At 41.9% G+C, this 21,092-nt stretch overlaps 1 protein-coding gene across 3 annotated transcripts in view; it reads left to right on the top strand.

The window, feature by feature from the left end:
* MCOLN2 (mucolipin TRP cation channel 2) overlaps positions 1-13,510 on the top strand; it is a 73,618-nt gene extending 60,108 nt beyond the window's left edge. For 2 of the 3 annotated variants that reach the window (XM_003921359.3, XM_074381095.1), the window contains exons 12-14: positions 6,700-6,906; positions 8,868-8,989; positions 12,377-13,510. In XM_003921359.3, the coding sequence (XP_003921408.3) occupies positions 6,700-6,906; positions 8,868-8,989; positions 12,377-12,413 (366 nt within the window). In that variant the 3' untranslated portion in view covers positions 12,414-13,510. Of the gene's footprint in view, positions 1-85; positions 6,907-8,867; positions 8,990-12,376 lie in introns of those variants that run through there. The other variant, XM_010346921.3, reaches the window with a different exon arrangement.
* The last annotated feature ends 7,582 nt before the right edge of the window (positions 13,511-21,092 follow it).

Below are 21,092 nucleotides of genomic sequence, written 5' to 3'. Positions count from 1 at the left end.
GCTTCATAATCTTCTCTATCACGTACCCTTGATGTCAGTAAGCACATATCTTTTTATCGTTTTTTTTTTTTTTTTTTCTTTTCAGGATATAGAAGTGACTATAGGATATTGAACCAAGAACTGTACAAGACAAGAAAGCATGGATTATAGTTGTCTGGGGCTGGCTTAAGGGGTCACATAGTTACCAAGTGATCATCAACTGGGAAATGTTTGGAGATGAGATCACTATATTAAAAATGAAAATTAAGTGAGGAAAAAATTCCTATTAAAAATTTCCAATTTAATGTATTATGTTTTTCATCCAAGATAATTGAGAAGAATGAAGATGGGCAGAGAAGAACCATAGTAGGTTTATGATAGAAATGGTGACATGTCTTGTCTCTGCAGATGGTTTTGGTTACAGCATCATCTTTGTACCTTATTAAAGATCAGCATCTGAATTCTAGACTATTACCAAACTTCGGTTAGCATTATAATCTCAGGGACAGCAAAGTTATGCTAAGATGTTCTTGTTATAAAATGATACGTTTGATTGGTAGATACATCAGGAAATGAAACTAGGTAAGCCTTGTTTTTAACCCAAAAAAGTAAAAGGAGTTATTTCATCTTATGGTTTTTCCTCCATGGGCCTGTGGCAGTTGGAACGATAGAAACAACAAAACTAGCATCAGCTAACACTTACTGCTTGTGTGTTAGACACTCTGTTGGGCTTTTCTGTTTTCTTTCTTACTTACTCCCCACAACAGCCTAGGTACTGTTTTCCTCACTTAGATGCTCTGCAAGGAGAAAAGAGGTTAAAAGTGGCAAGTATTGCTTCCAAGTTTGTATACCAGTGCAGCCTTAAGTTTTGACCTTGTTAGTACCATTAGCCAAAGAACATATGATCAAATCTGGTTTACAAACTGTTAACAAAGAGTAATCTATACATTAATCTTAAACCTTTAAGATTAATGAACAGTGGTTTAAGATTAATGTATAGCTTACTCTTTGTTATTATTCTGATAGATGTCCTATCAGAATAATGCTAGGTAACCTGGCACAGTCTGACTTTCTCGTTTTCAAGCGTCACATTTAATATGTCTAGAGAGAATTATTGTTTCTCCTATTTGAGATATTATATAATTAACAAAGTGACAACCTCTGGGTTAGTAGTAAATCTAGGTAATATTATTGCTCTTCAAATTCCATGTCACTGTTTTAAAGGTGACTCATGAGAAAAAATTATTCTTTGCTATGATATTTCTGATTTGGAGAACTTACTGTCAGAGCCTGGAAAAACGTATTTTTCTTCCTTACTTGCCTCATGCTCTGAAAGCTTTTCCACCTCTTTGTCACTAGAGGGCAGTGTTGCACTGTGTGGAATAAAATACTGTGCCTGAGGATTTGGCTTTAATTCACTGACCCGGTCTCTGGACGAGTGGTCCCATCTCCTTTGCACCCCACCCCCATCTGCCCTACCTCATCATTATTCTGGAAGGTGCTCAGATAAGGTTGCTTGAATTTTACTAGATGGCTGCCATTCTCAAATGCTGTCTGTTAGGCATGGTGCCCAGGATTCTTCCTCTCCCTTGCTGTGTTAACCCTTCCCTCCCCTTCTCTGTGAGGAAATCTGATGATCCTTTCACAGAAAATAGGCACCTTAATATATTAAATAATATTCCTGAGATTACCCAGCTAGAAAACGGCAGAGATGGGATTCAAACCCAAGTCAGCCTGACTCCAGTACCTGTGCTTTGACCCATACTCTGTAAGGCTTTTCTTGGTATTATCTAAAACAGATCATTGCAGGAGAGCATTTAGTCTGACAAGAAACAGGCTTGTACTTGGAGATCAAGCATGATTGGACAGCCATGTAGTCAGTCTCATTCTCTCAATAATGTCAAGGTCACGTCGTGGAAAATGAGGTTACTTGTTTTGTGAGCCTGACTGCATTTCCATATGTTCAATTTTGTCCTTTCAAAGGATTCAGGTGAAATTGGGATCTTCTGAACCAGCACTGTCCAAGAAAAATGCAATTTGGGCTATAACTGAGAGCCTTGCCTATACCATAAAATTTTCTAGTATCCACATTAAGAAATAAAAAACTGATGAAATTAATTTCAGTGATGTATTTTAAACCTGATATACCTAAAACATTTCAGCATGTATTCATTATAAAATATTGAAATATTTTACTTTCCTTCATACTAGTCTTTTTGATCTAGTGAATATTTTATCCTCACAGCACATCTCAATTTGGACTAGCTACCTATTGGATGCTGGCTAGCCAAACGTGGCTGGTGACTACCATTATGGACATTGCAGCTCTAGACTTACGTCTGTCACTTAATATCAGCTTTCCCTTTACCCGCCTCCGCAGAGGAGTGGAGGATTAGGGGATGTCTGTAGGGTTGCCCGTAGGTCTGTTTACGGCATCTCTCACCAGGCTGATATGTTGGGGAAATGCACAGTTGAGTTAATTCACTGAATGTACAAGTCAGGGGAGAAAAAGAAAACGTTAGTCTGGTTTTGGAATTTTGTGTTTTTCTTCTCCATATTGCTGACTCTTTGAATCTGAAGTTAGAGTATTTTATTGCCCCTTGCATCCTTACCCCCAAATTAATCTAAGCTGTCAGCATGTTCAGGCTCTGCCAGTGTCTGAGTCAGAGGACTTTTAGGATTACCTGAAGCCTTGAAACGCTGAGCGTTCCAAGCAGGCATTTTTGTAGGATTTTTAGAATCACAGCAATCTTGATTGTGAAAGCTAATTCTTTCTTTAAAACAAAACAGCTAAAAAGAGACATCAGGAAAACTGTAATTCTATACTACTGTTTGACTGATAGCTGGAGTCTCATAACACTTCAGCTTCCTGTCTTCCTGTTAGGCATCTGATTTCAGGGGCTCAACGGTAAGCGAGTCAAGATACAAAAAGTATCCTACTGATGTGTGTTCCCAGCACTAATGGACTTTGGCACAATGCCCTCTCAAAATGTCTGGACACCAAGGGCAAGGAACAGACTGTTAATGTTCTTCCAAACCAAATCTTGAATTATTAAACATTACTCGAATGTGGCTTTTACATTTCCAGAGGACTTTTTTGGTCTATGAGGAATAACTCATAGCCTTGGTTTGTCCCCATTTTACAAATGAGAAGACCAAGGCTTGAAAAACTGTTGAACTTTGCTGAGGCCATGGGTCAAAGTTCAGCAGACTCTGCATTACGTTTTCCTCCTTCCAAGGCCTCTGGTTTTAGCCAAGTACCTCTCATTTAAAAGAACCATTAGCCAGCTAAAACATTTTGCCTAAAGTTTGCGTGAGATTCTTGGCATCAGCTCTTAAAGCAGATATTTATGTCATTCTCTGACCTAAGCCATTGCAGGTTATGTTTTCATTGAAATGAAATGTTTTTGGCCCAACTGCAAAATTACCATTTGTGAAATGAGTGGTTGGGTTCTTGCTGTGGTCCCAGAGAACCTATGGGGGCTGTTTAAGGAAATAGCCATTTAATAAGTATTAAATGTCTACTGTGCGCCCAACATTGCTAGGTTCTTGTAGACCAAGTTCTTGGAGGGCAGGAACTATGGCTTGTTTCTCTTTACGTTCCCAGTCTCCAGCTTAGTACATAGACCATGGCAGGTGCCCAACAAGTTTGTTGAACAAACAAAAAGCAATGAGAGAGAGAGAGAGAGAGAGAGAGAGAGAGAGAGAGAGAGAGACAGAGAGAGAGAGAGAGAGAGAGAGAGAGAGACAGAGAGAGAGAGAGAGAGTGTGTGTGTGTGTGTGTGTGTGTGTGTGTGTGTGTATGTGTGTGTGTGTGTGTGTATGTAATACCTGCTTTCCAGGGGCTGTGATCTCTCAAAAACCAAAGGAATGCCCTACAAATGTGGTCCTTCTAGACTGGATGCACATTAGGACCTTGAGTATTTTTAAGCTCAATTCTACTATGGCATTTGGCCACTGAAATAGACTCTGGTTCACAGCCACTTCTTGTACAAAATGGCAGGGTGTTACCAAACACCTAAAATTAACTGGGTCTCTGTTTTAACTCTTTGGTGTGTTAAAATAATTCTCACATTTACAAGAGGAGGTGGAGGTAAAATGGTTATGAATAATGTTAACATTGAGACAGATATTGTGTCTAGCCTGATAAGTAACTAAACAGAAAATTAAGAAATGAATATGACATGTACTGACCAACTAGCTATTTGCAGTTGAAACCTGAAGCACAGACAGTTGTGCTTGGAGTTCTTGCAGATAGAGAAAGGAGTTGACTGGATTCCAAAAGAAACTGAGAAATATGAATTATTAATGGTGCTGTCAGAGTTGTAATTGACATCCATAGAAACCTACTTTAGTGTCAGTGTTTTAAGCTTTAACTTCAATGTTTCAAGGCTAGTGTAGGGTATGGAAAATATTTACTCTGGCAACCCCCGTTTTACTGTTAAATAATCTACATATTGTTAAGTGATTTGTTCAACTGGATATTTTCTCTAGGTCTTTATGGAGAAGTACTTGAGTGCCTCAGAGTTTTTGCTGATGCAGCAAAGCCGTGAGTGGGATCCTTGTTTGGGGTGCATTTGTGGATCCTCTCCCTTGGCCACCAATTTGGCTTGCCTGGTCCAACCACATGGCTTGGCTGGTAGTGTAAGGCATGATATTTGTATCTAGTTGCAGGACAGGGAAGTGTGCGTAAAAATAATTAGAAGACCATCCGTAGTTCATTCTGTGATTCTTACCGATACGGAGTTCAGAGAAAGGACTGGAGGTGCCAGGGCACTCTGTCTTGAAGTACACTCTGAATTAATTCTTGAGCATTGGCTTAACTGGACACAGAGAAGAGAAGGATGCAGCAGGTGAGGAGAATAAATTCCATGAGGGAAAAGTGTCGGGATGGGCCTGGTGTTGGAGGAGGTAAGCACAGTGTGTTAACATTGACAAGGAGGAGGCCGGGCACGGTGGCTCATTCCTGTAATCCCAGCACTTTGGGAGGCCGAGGCAGGCAGACCACAAGGTCAGGAGTTCGAGACCAACCTGGCCAAGATAGTGAAACCCTGTCTCTACTAAAAATACAAAAATTAGCTGGGTGTGGTGGCATGCACCTGCAGTGCCAGCTACTGAGAAGGCTGAGGCAGGAGAATCACTTGAACCTCGGAGGCAGAGGTTGCAGTGAGCCAAGACCATACCATTGCACTCCAGCCTGGGCAACAGAGTCAGACTCGGTCTCAGAAAAAAAGAAAAATTGACAAGGAGGAGATGTGATGAGGCTGGATGAAGGGGGAACTTACCACAACCTTCTTGGTTTGGACTTTTATTTTGCATCCAGACTTTGTATACTCTCACAAGGGAGAAATGACCTGAAAGCCATCTTCTTCAGGTACAGGTTTTCCTGCAGCTTCGACTGGGGAGAGTGAAGAGATTAGAGTAAAAGAGACTTCCTTGGAAGTTTCTGTAATAATTCAGAAATTCATGTTGACATCACAGTAGAGTAGAAAGGGCAGATCGGAGAAACATGTGATAGGAACGGACAGGCCTTAGAAGACTGAAAGGGAGAAGAGTAATCAGTTCAACACAGAGTTCTAAGGACTTACTTATTTCAGACTGGTTCTTTGGTAAGAGATTGGAATCACTGACAGAAATAGGGCAATTTAGAAAAAAAGCTCATTTTTCTGGTTAGGGTGGTGGAAAGTTTTGTTGGCATTTCCAAGGAATGGTCTGTTATATAACAAATGTCAGCTGGGCGCCATGGCTCATGCCTGTAATCCAAACATTTTGGGAGGTTGAGGCAGGTGGATCACCTGAGGCCAAGAGTCTGAGACCAGCCTGGCCAACATGGTGAAACCCTATCTCTACTAAAAATACAAAAATTAGCCAGGCTTGGTGGCACACACCTGTAGTCCCATCTATTTGGGAGGGTGAGGTATGAGAATCACTTGAACACTGGAGGCAGAGGTTGCAGTGAGCTGGGATTGCACTGCACTTCAGCCTGGGCAGCAGAGTGAGACTCCGTCTCAAAAAAATAAAATAAAACAAAAAACCCACAAATGCTCTCTAAGTATAGAAAACATAAGAAGATGCTTACGTTAATTAGGAGAAAAACTGGGATCTAAATTGTTAGATGATATGACCACAAATATATTTAAAAAAAAATCAGGGAAAACTGAGGGAATTGTCAAGAGATTATCTTTGAGAGTATAGAGAGGGGTGTGTGTGTGTGTGTGTGTGTGCGCGCGCGTGTGCGTGTGTGTGCATGTGTGAGTGTTTTAAAGAGGCAGGGTCTTGCTCTGTCCCCTAGACTGCAGTGTAGTAGCACAACCTTGGCTCACTGCACCCTGAACCTCCTGGACTCGAGATTCTCCCACCCCAGCCTCCCAAATAGCTGGGACTACAGGCAAACCACCATGCCCACATGATTTTTGTATTTTTTTGTAGAGATCACGTCTTGTAATCTTGCCCAAGCTGGTCTCAAACTCCTGGGTTCAAGTGATCCTCCAACCTTGGCCTCCCAGAGTGCTGGGATTATAGGCATGAGCCACTGTGCCCAGCCCAGAGGGGATTTTTGAATAATGTTTTCCTACTTCTTATGGTGTTCTAGCATCTTAAAATAAATAAGTTACCGCTACTACAAATGACAAAGACAATGTTAACAAAACAAGCTAACTGGATACCGTTGGCTTTTTAGAATACTCTATTTCAGAACCTAATTTTTATTTCTCCCTACAGTTTGAAAATCTGAACACAGTTGCTGAGTGTCTGTTTTCTCTGGTCAATGGTGATGACATGTTTGCAACCTTTGCCCAAATCCAGCAGAAGAGCATCTTGGTGTGGCTGTTCAGTCGTCTGTATTTATATTCTTTTATCAGCCTTTTTATATATATGATTCTCAGCCTTTTTATTGCACTTATTACAGATTCTTATGACACCATTAAGGTAAGTAATTATCAATAATTGCTGCCAAAAAAAAAATCACTGCAAATTCTGTATAGATTATAGAAAAATACCATATTTTAAAAACATACTTAAAATATTACAGTTCAGATTTTGAGGTAGACTTTTTAAAGGCTGGAGATGAATTTTAGGAAATTGTCCCTGTTACCCACAGCAGGGTGGATCGGTTTGGAGGGGTGGTGGGAAACAGAACGAAAATGGGGTAAGGATGGGTGGAATGGGGTGAGTCAGGTAGTCGGGCTGCTGGTCTCAGCCCTGACAGACAAAACTGCCAGTATGGCTACCTGAAACTTAGGATAGAGTCATAAGTTTCAGGGATGAGAGGTGACTGGCACCCTGACAACTCTCAGATATTGCTACAGCTCACACTGGATGATATGGCTACTGTCATGGCACAGGTTTCCTTAAAATTTTGAAAACTAAGGCTTTTGTGACTGTTTAGCTTCTTCCTCCCCTTCCCTTCCTTTCCCCTCCCTTCCCTTTCCTTTTTTGGAGCCTCACTCTGTTGCCCAGGCTGGAGTGCAATGGCGCGATCTCTGCTCACTACAACCTCTGCTTCCCAGGTTCAAGCGATTCTCCTGCCTCAGCCTCCTGAGTAGCTGGGATTACAGGCACCAGCCACCATGCCCGGCTTTTTTTTTTTTTTTTTTTTTTTTTTTTTTGTATTTTTAGTAGAGACAGGGTTTCACTGTCTTGGTCAGGCTGGTCTTGAACTCCTGACCCCATGATCTGCCCATCTTGGCTTCCCAAAGTGCTGGGATTGCAGGTGTGAGCCACTGTGCCCACCCTAGCTTCCTACTTTCTTAAGCTACCTGATAGGTTCTGTATCCTTTCAGACTAGGCCCATTTAACTGATTAGGGTGCTGGTATCATCTCCACAGCAGATGATCATGCTTAGAAAACCCTGCTTCAGGGTCAGTGACTGAAAAACCAGGGGTGCCTGCCTTTGTCAGGGCTGTGTTCTGCTTAACCGCTTTCTCAGAATAATGCAGAAGAAAGCCAGTCCATTGGGGAAACTCCAGAATACCTTTTGAGTGTGTGGGGAGATAAGATTCAAGTGGGAATGGTAGTTGGCTCTTGCAGCAGGGCTTGCATGGAGAAGGAAGAGGTGCACACTCCTGCTACAGAGGAGCAGGGGAACCTCCGTGTTGAAGTGGGTTGTCTTATTAAGCATGAGGGGAGGGAGTCTTTGTGTCTGCTTGGAAAAATCTACTGTCTTCTGTCCCACTAAGTGACCAACTTCCATTAAAGTAGAGGAAATAGTGATTACTTCCCAGGCAGAGTCTACATTGCCAATGTGTATATGGAGTGGGGAGGTCTTATCTAGTCTTGCTGTTAGCATTAAAGCTTAAGACTTTTTTTTTTAAGAGAGGGTCTTGCTCTGTTGCCCAGGCTGGAGGACAGTGGTGTGATCCTACTTCCAACTCCTGGGCTCAGTCAATCCTCCTGCCTCAGCCTCCAAAGTAGCTGGGACTACAGGTGCACACTACCATACCAAGATAATTTTTGTATTTTTTTATAGAGATAGGGTCTCACCATCTTGCCCAGGCTGGTCTCAAACCCCTGGGATCAAGCGATCCTCTCTCCTTGTCTTCCCAAAGTGCTAGGATTACAGGCATGAGCCATTGTACACAGACTAGACTTTTGTCTTTTGATTATTTCCTTTATTACCTTTTTTATTACCTTTTTAAAACAAACCTCTCCCTGGCTCTCCCCTGCTTTCTTTCTGAAGTTTTTCCCTGGATTGTTCTCTGTTCCCATAGTGGCCCTGGCTTGGTGTTCTGGGACTGACAGATTGATTCATCATTGTTAATATCAGTTCTTGAATCTGAGATAGCAATGTGGGAGAGTTTTATTTTAGTAAAGGTGGGCTTGGCTTGTTGACAAAAGAGCAATTTCTCATGCTTTATAAATAAGGTAACAACATTGTGTACTTTCTAAAGAAATTCCAACAGAATGGGTTTCCAGAAACAGATTTGCAGGAATTCCTGAAGGAATGCAGTAGCAAAGAAGAGTATCAGAAAGAGTTCTCAGCCTTCCTGTCCTGCATCTGCTGTCGGAAGAGGTCAGTATCATGTTTAAGCTCCATGCTTCGGTAGTGGGCTGCTCTGTTGCCTTAAGAAAAAGCCCCTGCAATAGTGGGAAATAATTCATCTTTCTCTTCTTTCCTCCCACTAAAATTGGCTTTAGAAATGAATTGTTTCTTCTACAAGAAGTGTAGAAGAAACTTGGTGGCTTGGCAGCTGGAGCCCACGGTGATCTTTGTAAAGTACAACTCTAAATGGCCTGAAGGTAGTGGGCGAGGGACAGGGCATGGATCCCTGCCTGACCTAGTCACAGCCTTGATAGGGGAACACTATTCTGGAACTGGGCCCAAGGAGGGCTGAGCTAAGTCGTCTGGAAGTCCTGATTGCTCCTCTCACAGGCCTTCCTAGACGTGGAGGCAAACAGCCTCCCTACGACCCCACCCCACGCAGCAGGCCCCATGGGCTTCACGGGCTTGACCGGGACATCAGGTACCCTTCCTCCCAACACTGACTCAAGGTCCAGGTCTCCTGGGGCACTTCCCAAGCAGAGGACTTGGGGTTGAGGGGTGAGCATTGGGGAGGTTGTGTAGAAAGCTACATGATGTGATTGTAATCTCTTAGGAATACTGTAAGACTATTAGGAGAAGGCATAAATTATGTCCCTAAAGTCAAGAGGCTGAACTCTTAAGTGGCCCAAGTAAGAGGTCAAAGCCCTTATTTTTAGAGTTGGAACTCTGGGAATGTCAGAGGCATTTTCCCTTTTCACAGTGTGTTGTTCAAGCAACCTTTCTTGATCAGAGCAGGAAACCTCCCTGGGAGGAGGCTGTCCAAGTGCTTGGTTAGCAATGCACACCTGTAGCTCTTCCTTGCCCAGCTGTGCTTTGCCTTCTGTTCATTAGGACATGTAGGGGAATGGTCTAGACCTGGCATCCCCAAACTACGGCCCGTGGGCCGCATGCGGCCCCCTGAGGCCATTTATCCAGCCCCCCGCTGCACTTCAGGAAGGGGCACCTCTATCATTGGTGGTCAATAAGAGGGGCACAGTATGTGGCGGCCCTCCAACAGTCTGAGGGACAGTGAACTGGCCCCCTGTGTAAAAAGTTTGGGGATGCCTGGTCTAGACCTCAGTGGACAAAGCATATTGCGTAGTGATTTGTGGACTAGAATGGGGGTCAGGTGAAGACTATTTTTTTTGATGTGCCTATGTTTGCTTTCATCTGAAGTCAGGGGTGCCAGTTTGTAACTAAAAGTATACCCTACACATGTTTTTTCTTTTTGGAAGGATTCTCTAACCCATATTCCTGAAGGAAGCTAGGAAAACATAATTGCTATTTAAAACCACAGGATATATTTTTCTGTTAATCAATTCATATAGCATCTTGGGACTTAAAATGACATGATTGAGCAGATCGAGAGGATGTCCGATAAACAGAAAATGAGATCTGAGAAGAGTTGTTTTCAGAACCACACCTTATTTTCTCAGAGCACTAAATCGTTGCTGTGAAAGCTGGGATAAAGGAAATTAATTTTCTTAATAAGCAGTTGACTGCTACGAGGTACCTTGTATAAGGAAAGTCTCTCAAAATCTCTTTTTTACTGTAAGGGGGGAAAACTTCATTGGAAAATGTAGTTATGAATTCTAAAACCTAGCTGATATGTCTTTGGTGTTTGTGACACATGAAGTCCTAGGAGGTTGTTAAATGTTTTCTCATGCAGCCCTATGGAACAAGTGAAAGATTGAAGGTGTGGACCTGAAGACTTTTGGGTAAGATTGGATCTGAGCGGTGAGACGCAAGGAGCAGCAGCAGCACAGTTCACCCTAAGGTGTGCTGAGCGTTGTTGCAAAGATGCATGGTGAGACAGAGGGTCTGCTCCTCATAAAGAATGAAAGAATTCAAGGGAACAAGAGAATCCACCAAGGAGATCAACTGAAGAACTAGGATGATGAAAGTTTTGAAAAAGAGGATATCAAAGAATAAAGACAGAAGTAGCTGTAACTATATTTGGCCAAATGATGGTCCCGGGTGAAGTCAGCTATAACAGTTTTAGTGGAATCATTAGACCAAAGCCTAGATCCCAGGACCCTGCAGAGTGAATGAAGGGCCTAGGCCCTGATGGAAGGAAATGGGTTGTAATGGAACCTTGAGAAAAAGTGATGGCTTTGACTCTATCAAAAATTAAGTATAGCTTGATGTGTTTAAACGCTAGGAATGGGGCTGGGTACAGTGGCTCATGCCTGTAGTCCCGGCACTTTGGGAGGCCAGGGCAGGAGGATCACTTGAGCTCAGGGTTTTGAGACCAGCATGGGCAAGGTAGTGAGACCCTGACTTTTTAAAAAGTAAAATAAAAACTAGGAACAGAAGAATGGACTGAAATTGAGGAAATCTGTGAATGAAGGGTAAAGAGGAATATAAAGATTCAGTGCTGCAAAGATTGGTCTCTATGCGCCTGTCTGGTGACCATGACAAATGGCACCTGCTATCTCAATGCTACTTCCTGCAGAGGATGGCTGTGGTCACTCTTCTTCAACAGAACAATCCAACAACCAGCACACATTTGATCCTCCTTTGAGTTATTGAGAGAGCCTCTAGCCTGAACATCAGAACACCTGGGCTTTTCATTTTGGACACTGCCATTAACCAAGTGTGTCCTGTGACCTCTCCTAAACCTCTTAGATGGACCAGATGACCTCTGAAACCTCTTCCACTTCTAAAATGATGTGGTTCTTTGGAGAGAGATGCTTGGTTGAACAGATGCAGAATTAATCTTTCTCTTCCTCTACTGCAGTGAAGGAGGAAAATTGGCTGTTCTAGTCATTGATAAGGCCTTGTTAGCCAAGGGACATGAATATTTCTTTTTTTTTTTTTTTTTTTTGTCAGAATCAAACTGATATACTTACTGAGTAAAACATAAATGTGACATGTTTTTCTTTTTTAAAAAAATTTACTTTAAGTTCTGGGATACCTGTGCTGAACATGCAGGTTTGTTACATAGGCATATATGTGCCATGGTGGTTTGCTTCACCTGTCAACTTGTCACCTAGGTTTTAAGCTTCGCATGCATTAGATATTTGTCCTAATCCTCTCCCTCCCCTTTCCCTTAGCCAAGAGGCCCCAGTGTATGATGTTCCCCTCCCTGGGGGCATGGAAGTTCTTAAGAGACAGTTGACTCCTCACAGTGTTTCCAAAGCATCTACTCAAACCTCAAACAGCGTACATCGTCCTTCTCTGTTATCTGTTTACTTATTTATTCTAAACATTGGTAAATAATCAGAGTACATTGCTTGTCTTAATTTTTCTTCCTCTTTTATGTTTCATTCAACATGTCTATAATCTATTGAGCCTAGAATACAGAGTATTCCTATTGCTCCTCAAAGATTTTAAATTATTATGTTTTCTCTTTTCTCCTTTCCCTTTCTGTTACAGGAAAAGAAGTGATGATCACTTGATACTTATTAACTAAAGTTCTTCTGCTAAAGATGATTAAAGTTTGGGCCTCCTTATTCGGTGGCTGGGCAGAGGAACCCCAAATGACTTGGACCAGCAGTTCCAAAATAACTCTCTTATTTACGGTGGAGTGTGAAAGAGGACTTGTGGTTAGCCAGCTGACCATGACTGAAGTTCCAGCTTTACTTTTTATAAACTTGAATGATGAAGAATGGACCATAGGCTACTACTGGGCATTAGTGCAATTGAACAGCAATAATAAAATTCTCTATTAGTCTATTAATCTATGACATGATCTTGGAATGGAAAACGATCATATTTCAGAGTGTACAAAACAGTAGTGTTTAAGGCCATGTCATAAATATGTGTGTTTATTGTCAAATAAGGATTTGTTTTAAAGGTTATTCTTGGGTTTGAAGACATTTGTTAATTCATGATCTGTACAGAAATGAAGTTGGTTGCAATACCAATCTAGAGACTCCTAGCTGGTGAACTGTTAAGCCATTTAAACATCACCCTTGGCCAGGCACAGTGACTCACACCTGTAATCTCAGCACTTTGGGAAGCCTAGGCAGGCAGAGCATTTGAGCTCAGGAGTTTGAGACCAGCCTGGGCAACATGGCAAAACCCCATCTCCACAAAAAATTGAAAAATTAGCTGGGTGTGGTAGCAGACATCTGTAGTCCCAGCTACTTGGGAAGCTAAAGTAGGAGGGTCACCTGAACCCTAGAGGTTGAGGCTGCCTTGAGCTGTGATTGTGCCAGTATCCTCCAGCCTGGGTGACAGAGTGAGACCCTGTCTCAAAAAAAAAAGAAAAAAGATCACCCTTAAATAAACAAAACGACCTCATACTCATGCAGTGGACTTTTCTTGGCTTGTTTTCCTGTATGTTTTCTTCAGCATGATATGAAGCAACTGTTGGCATAGCCAGTGGGAATCATTTGGCTGCCTCATCACTGTGCTGATGGTCGTTTGTACACACACGACATGTGGAAGTGACCTGTAGCAGTGGTCACTCATTTTAACAATTGAACTCCACTGTGTTGGGTATTTGCCTTTGTCTAGCCAAGAAATATTGTATATTTTCTCTAAATAAATTTATTTTTATCATTCCATATAGCACTATTACTATTTTATGCAGTGTCTCTAAACAACTTCCTAGTGAAAAATTCAGATCACATCTCTCTTAACTACTTGGTCTCCAAAAGGGATTTCCCAATTTCTTAAAAGCAGTGAAGGAGATTACAGAGTCTAGGACACGGAAGTTATTCAATAAATATTTATGATGATAGCTTGAGAGATGAAGATCACTTCATGCACAGACTTAGTTCATACTTGAGCTATCTCAGTGGTCAACTGTTTAAAAGTTATTGGTAAAGAGGAGAATTTGAATTAAGCAGGACCCCCCTTCCAGGGCTCTTCCTCTTTCTCCTTGGCCTCAGTGGCCCCTCCCCACAACCCCCTACCCAGTTTTCCTCCTCCTGTGCCCTTTCCTCTCCTTGCTCCGACTCCACTTCATATGCCTGTATCAAATCTAGGAAGGGAAAAATCATGCAGTTAATACCATTAAAGTTTCTTAAGAGAATAAATGACTCATATCTACACACAGAAAACTTTGCTAAAAATTATCACTTTAAACTTTCTCTTTTGCAAAATATGTGAAGTTATGTTTGATTTTTAAACCAAGACACCATTAAACTTGTGGTTTGGGGGTAATTTGCATGACTCCAGAATCAGATATGTAATGGGACCACTTGTTAACTTCTGAGTATATTGTCATATACTTAGTTTTGTCTCTGAAAAGAATTGCTTTTTTTTTTTTTTTTTTTTTTTTTAAGAGGGAGTCTGGCACTGTTGCCCAGGCTGGAGTGCAGTGATTCGATCTTGGCCCACTGCAACCTCTGCCTCTTGTGTTCAAGCAAATTCCCTGCCTCAGCCTTCTGAGTAGCTGGAACTACAGATGCCCACCACCATGGCTGGCTAATTTTTAGTATTTTTTTAGTAGAGATGGGGTTTCACCATGTTGACCAGGATGGTCTCAATCTCCTGACTTTGTGATCCGCCCACCTCGGCCTCCCAAAGTGGTGGGTTTACAGGTGAGTCACCATGCCTGGCCCAAGAATTGCTATTAAAAGGCTTTCACTTATTGTGCACTGTGACTGCCATTTGAATAGAAGATTAATGATGGTCTTTCATGCTCACATTATTCTTTTATTGGCTTTCATGTTTTCTTTTATTTCTTTCTCTCCAGCTGGACAAAACCATTTTAAGAAGAAAAATGTTTTTCAGGGTTACCCCACATCTATAGCAGACATTGTTTTCTCCCTTTTTAATAATGCTAAACAATTGTCACTTTACCAACTGTATTGTCTATTTGGATTTTATTGAACAATATTGTCCCATAATTCTGCTAATAGACACATCTGGGATAAATCATTTTCTTTCTTATCATTAGCCTCCACTTAGAGAGTTCTCTGTGAAAGTTAGGAGACACATTCTTTCTGCCTGCTGGTTTCATTCTGGCATCTCCAACCTTGAATTCACTTCCTTGGCTAGTGATGACACAGTCAAAACCATATGCAACATCTTGAAGCTTGTTCACTTAGAGTGGTGGGAGAGAGTGTGGGCATAAGAGGCATCTAGACAGACTTGAGTTAAAATTCCAGAGAATATGTTTCAGGACCACCAGTAGAGGCCTTAAATGCCAAACAGTACTGAATCTCTCATAGGTTAAGCATCCCTAATTCAAAAATCCAAAAGCTGAAATGCTCCAAAATCTGAAGCTTTGAGTGCCAACATGGCTCCACAAGTGGAAAGCTTCATAACTGACCTCATGTGATGGGTCACAGTCAAAACTTTGTTTCACACACAAAATTATTTCAAATATATGAAATGACCTTCAAGCTATGTATATAAGGTATATATGAAACATAAATGAATTTCATGTTTAGACTTGGATCCCACTCCGAAGATATCTCATTATGTATGTGTTAATACTCCGAAAGCTGAAAAAATCCAAAAGCTGAAACACGTCTAGTCCCAAGCATTTTGGATAAGGGATACTCAACCTTTATATATTATATTATGTTTTTTTCCTGTACATACATACCTATGACAAAGTATAACTTATAAATAAGGCACAGTGAGAGATTAACAATAACAAAATAGAACAATTAAAACAACACTATACTGTAATAAAAGTTGTATAAATGTGTCCTCACAAAATATCTTACTATACTGTATTCACCCTTCTTATGATGTGAAATGATAAAATGTGTATGTGATGAGATGAAGTGAGGTGAGTGACACAGCCATTGTGATGTAACATTAGGCCACTACTGACTTTCTGATGATATGTCAGAAGGTGGCCCCGGATCATTGAGCCATGAGCAGATCAATGGTTAGATGTCAGGAGCAGACGATGCTAATGACTAATGGATGGGGAGCGTCTCAGAATGGCCACGCCGGACAAAGCGAGGGTGCACGTGCCAGAATGGATGGGATGAGACAGCGTGAGATTTCATCACACCACTCCAAATGGCAGGCAACTTAAAGCTTATCAAGTATTTATTTCTGGAATTTTCCATTTAATATTTTCAGACCAAGGCTTGATCTCTAGTAACTGAAACCACAGACAGTGGATAAGGGGAGCCTACTATATTGCAATGAGGTTATGTTTTTCTCTACCAAATATCTAGAATTTCAGTTTGTAAAGCATGCATGAAGTAGCTCTTGGGTGAGGAGTGATGAGGACCTCACAGGCTAAACCCTAAGCACAGCATTCTGATTTCAGACACTTGAGGAAGGACAATAGGCACAGGAACAGGAAACTGGTGGTTTCATGTCTTGATGCAGATGCTGACTGAGCACTTCTGCTTTTCCTCTTTCCGCTTGAGATGTTCCAGGCTCTGGATACTGCTGACATGCAGGCCAGCTCTGTGGCTTTGTAATCTGTGCATTCTCAAAGACCCTTGTGCTCGGCTTAATGGTCCATCATCAGACTTGAAATTCTTAATGTTTCTTGAACAAGGGACCCCACATTTTCATTTTTCAGTGGCCCGCACAAGTTATGTAGCTAATCTTGATGATGGGATTATATAACTCAGTGATTAAAGCATGATTTTTAAAAGAGAAGGCTAGGAACCCACGAATGTACTTTTAAATTTAATAAATTAATAAAAGAAAAACGAGAACCTGAGTTGGAATTGCTTTTTCAAAAAACAGACTTTATTTTTTAGAGCAATTTTTGGTTTACAGCAAAATTGAAAGGCAGGTATAGCGAGTTCTCATATCCCTCCAGCCACATATGTGCACAGCCTCTACCATTAACAACATCCCACACCAGAGTGTTACATTAGCTACAATCCAACCAATGGGGCTGCACTGCACATCATTACCACCCAACGTCCATAGTTTACGTTACTGTCATTCTTGGTCTTATACACTCTGGATTTGAACAAATGTATAACATGTATCCACCGTTATAGCATCATACAAAGTAGCTTCACTGCCCTAAAAATCCTCTCCTCTGCCTCACTACCCATTCCTCCCTCCCCACCATCCCACACCTGAACTCCTGGCAACCTCCAGTCTTTTTACTGCCTGTAGTTTTTCCTTTTCCAGAATGTCATATAGTTGAAATCCTATAGGGCGTTGCCTCTCCAGAGTGGCTTCTTTCACTTAGTGATACACATTTACGTTTCTGCCTCCTCTTTTCCTGGATTTGCTTTTTAACAGGCATTTAGGTACACCATTTTCTTCTGTGCTCACAAATAAGTGGCTGTGGAGCCACTTCCTACCTTACAAAGATGGAGATTAAACTTCTGTGGTTGGTGATATTGATCAAGGTTCCCACATTGTGCTTGCAGGCTGAGTGCTGAGCCACTCTCCCTTGTCCCATGCCCCACCCTCCATCAGTGAAAAGCCTCATTTTCTGGCTTTCCATTTGATGTTTCTTCCTTGACAGAGATTTAGTTTAGGGCGGTTCACATTCTTAACTCAAGCATGTTTGCCCAGTTGCCGTATGACCTCCAGCCTTGTTCGGCAAAATACAAATTCATGGTTGTTTTACTATGGGTTCCTTTATAGTAAGTGCTGCAGCAAAGCAGTGCATAAAAGAGATGGCGAATGTTTCTCTTGCCACCTGTCTCTGCCAGAGAACCAGGGAGTGAATATGAAGCTAAACGAGTTACAGACAAGCATTTCCACACCACCTTACATAACAAGGACAGCAAAACTCTGACTTCTCAAAGACCTCCGGGAGCTATTGGCTATGGTGAATGGGAGAGACAATTTATTAGGGTGATGTATGTTTCTTAGTTTCTAATGATACATAAATTATCCCATGAGCCATGATACATATGGCTTAAAGAGAATTTTAAATGAAAGCAATTTTTTTTCTAGCATCACTAATTGCCTAGCAGCAGTAAATTACTCATCCCCCATGGCCTATGGGCTGTGGTCATTACTCTCTCCTCGAGGTTGAGCAGATGTCCCCCAAGAGGAACGTTTGCTCTGAAAAAGTGAATTTATATCCTTGCTTGTGAGCCTGCCATGCTAGGTCTAGGGAGGGAGAGAGTATTAATCATGCCTTTCGGACGTAGCACTGTGTTTGTGCCTTCCTACATGTGTTATCTACCATGGCAGGACAGTGAATTGAGTCTCAGCTCTTGGTTTGCCTTTGGGGGAAAATCAGAGTGCTGCTATCAATAATTAAACTCCTCTGGCTGGCTGGTGGGAAGGGAGGCATGGTTTGAAGGATAGACTTAGCTAATAAGCATGGAAGTTTCCTAGATGACAAGTTAAGCAAGGGAAGTGATAAACATCATTAGTTTTGGGAAACACTAGATAACTGCATGATATGTAGAAGGAAAATGATGCTGCTATCAACGACCATTAATTCAGCACATTTTTGTTGATTTCCACTACTGTGATAAACACTAGATATGCAAGGAATTAATGACAAGAGTCCTGCCCTCACCAAGTTTGGTGTCTAGTGGGAGAGACGATCACAGGAAAAAACAAAGATAATACAAGGTCAGCCCAAGGTACTATATGAGAGCAGAATGGAGATAACTTCTGCCTGCCTGTTGAGGAGGCTAGGCAATGCCAGAACTTAGATTTGAAGAATATGTAGTATTTGACCAGATGGCCATGGTGTGGGATGGAGGAAGGGCTCTCTGGATGTGGGTAACAATGGCAAATGCCTGGACATCAGAGAGAGAGCCTGGTCAGGTAGGAAAATGATGCTTTGGCATGGTCAGAGTATAGCCTGTATACAGGGGAAAATGATAGCCAGGACTAGAGAAGGAACAAGGCAAGGCCACAGGAGTATGTACGCCATGGGAGGGAGGGCTTTAGATCTGAGAACTGCATGACCAGAGAGGGCGAAACTGTGGAGGATGGGCTGAGGTGGAGGGAGGCAAGCAGAGAAATCAGTCACAAAGCTGCTGCAATCATCCAGATTAAAGAGAGAGAGAAATGCCATCACCCTGTAATTAAACACGATCACAAACACAATAAGAAATGTGCCTTAAAATTATCTCAGAAATACACTAGATTGGTGTGTATGTGTATGTATATATGTATAAAATAAGTATTATATATTATGTGTGTATGTGTTATAGATGTATATGGGGGTATATGTATGTATATATAGGTGTGTGTGTGTATATACATATGCATATATATATACATATGTTTTATCTATCTGTATATACTGTTATCCTCTGGTATACATGGAGAATTGGTTCCAGGACCCCTGTGGAAAACAAAATCCATGAACATTCAAGTCCCTGATATAAAATATTTGCAGCTAACCTACACATATTTTCTCATATACTTTAATTCATCTTTACATGACTTATAATTCCTAAAATAGTTGTTATAGTGTATTCAGGGAATAATGACAAGGAAAAAAGTCTATACGTGTTTGTTACAGATGCAACCATCCATTATTTTCTGTTGGTTGAATCCTTGGATATGAAACCCATGAATCTGGAGGATCAACTGTATATTTTTGTTTCTCAAAAGACTTTTCCGCTAATTACCCTGTCATTTTCTTAAGGGTTCATGCTTTTGAACTATGCATTTGGAGGGGAGGGTCTCCTTTTGTAGCCTCTATTATTGAGAAATTGGTATTTGTTAGGATGAATGCATTGAATGTATATTTTCATCACACATGTATTGCTTCTTCTCACAGTTTTAAGAAGCATATCCAAAACATTCTGTTTCTGCACCATCCCTTCCCCATAACTCCTATACCCACACACTCTGAGATGCTCTGACCTTGGCCACTAGCAGTTTTGTGTCTATTAAGTTGTTAAGATTTGGTGTAACCACTAACAAAATCAGCTTGACATCCGTATTCTGATGCTTACGAACTGCATAGGGACTTTATAAGGACGACATCCTACCCTCAGCCTCCCACCTGTGACCATAGTCAAAGTTTGGGAGTGGGACCACAAAGGTTTGCAGCATGATGAGGCTGCCTGGGAAAGGAGGCTGTTGCAAGTAAATGCCAGGAGGTGTTTGCCTCTGCCTCCCTTAGGCTAGGGCAGTGTGTGGGGGTGGCCACGGGGAGATGGAAGGGAGGGTGAACTGATGAAGGGACTCTGAGACAGGATTGCTTTGTGCCCACTCCCACGACTGCCTTCGTTTGGAGGGTGGTGGTAAATATAGCCATGTTGGAGGAATGTTTCTGGGCCAAGGTAGCCTGAGACTGGGGGAACAGGCAAAGAGAGCGGCATGTCCCCCATCTCACAAGAAAAGGTAGAGTTGTATAAACGGCTGAGTGCATGTAGTACTGATCTGCCTCCTTCCATCCAGACCCTGCAGAGATGGTCAGTAGTTGGTGTTGAGACCAATCCCAGTGATGCTCCTTCAGACTCTCCCAGCCCCAGTGACTGCACCCCACAAGGATCAGAGGTGCCAAGCTCCTAATATTTCCTTAATTGAAACCCATTTATGCTGGAAGTTGCAATTTTTTGAATTTTTGTGTGAGTGAAAAATCAGACCTTGGCAATGACCTTGAGCAGCAGGATTGAAATAACTCCTACATGCTTAGTGTTCCAATAATGGAACACTAGGTATAAGTGGGTTTAATGTATGAACCATATGAGGTGCAGGGACAGAAAAACAATCATTAGGATTTTCCTCATTTCTCCAAGCCAGGTCAGGGGAACCAGGCTGGATGTTGATGGTGAGAGAACTCTCGCCATCCTGCAGGCTTACTACAAAGCAGAACACCCATCTCCAACCCTGAGGGGCGCAGTGGGCAACCTGGCACAGACCCTGGAAGGTTCAGCTCTTGACAGCGTGCTCAGGCGGCTAACCCACAGCCTTAAGGTGATTCACTCCAGCACAATGACCAGCGAGTCCCGATGAGGGGAAACCATCATTGTCCAAAGTCATTTCCGAACAATGAGCCACCAAGTCCTGGTTTGGTCTCTAGGGAAAATGCATTTCAGCCCCAAGCCAGAATAACATGAAGACTGTTTCCCATGTCTTATCTCTTGACAGCGAAGTTTCTTGAACAGCTTTTAAGGAAATATAGTAACAGTTGGAGGAAGGGGTGAGTGGATTGGTGATGATCCGTCTACTAGACTTTTATCTCCCTTGCATAAATGGCTCTATGGCCCACCTGAAAAAGGTAAGCATAAGGAGAAGAGATGACAGGCAGATAAGGGAAGTTATG

This window comes from Saimiri boliviensis, chromosome 11 (assembly GCF_048565385.1).
Source record: "Saimiri boliviensis isolate mSaiBol1 chromosome 11, mSaiBol1.pri, whole genome shotgun sequence".
NCBI lineage: Eukaryota > Metazoa > Chordata > Mammalia > Primates > Cebidae > Saimiri > Saimiri boliviensis.
This window is presented reverse-complemented; position numbering and strand designations above follow the sequence as displayed.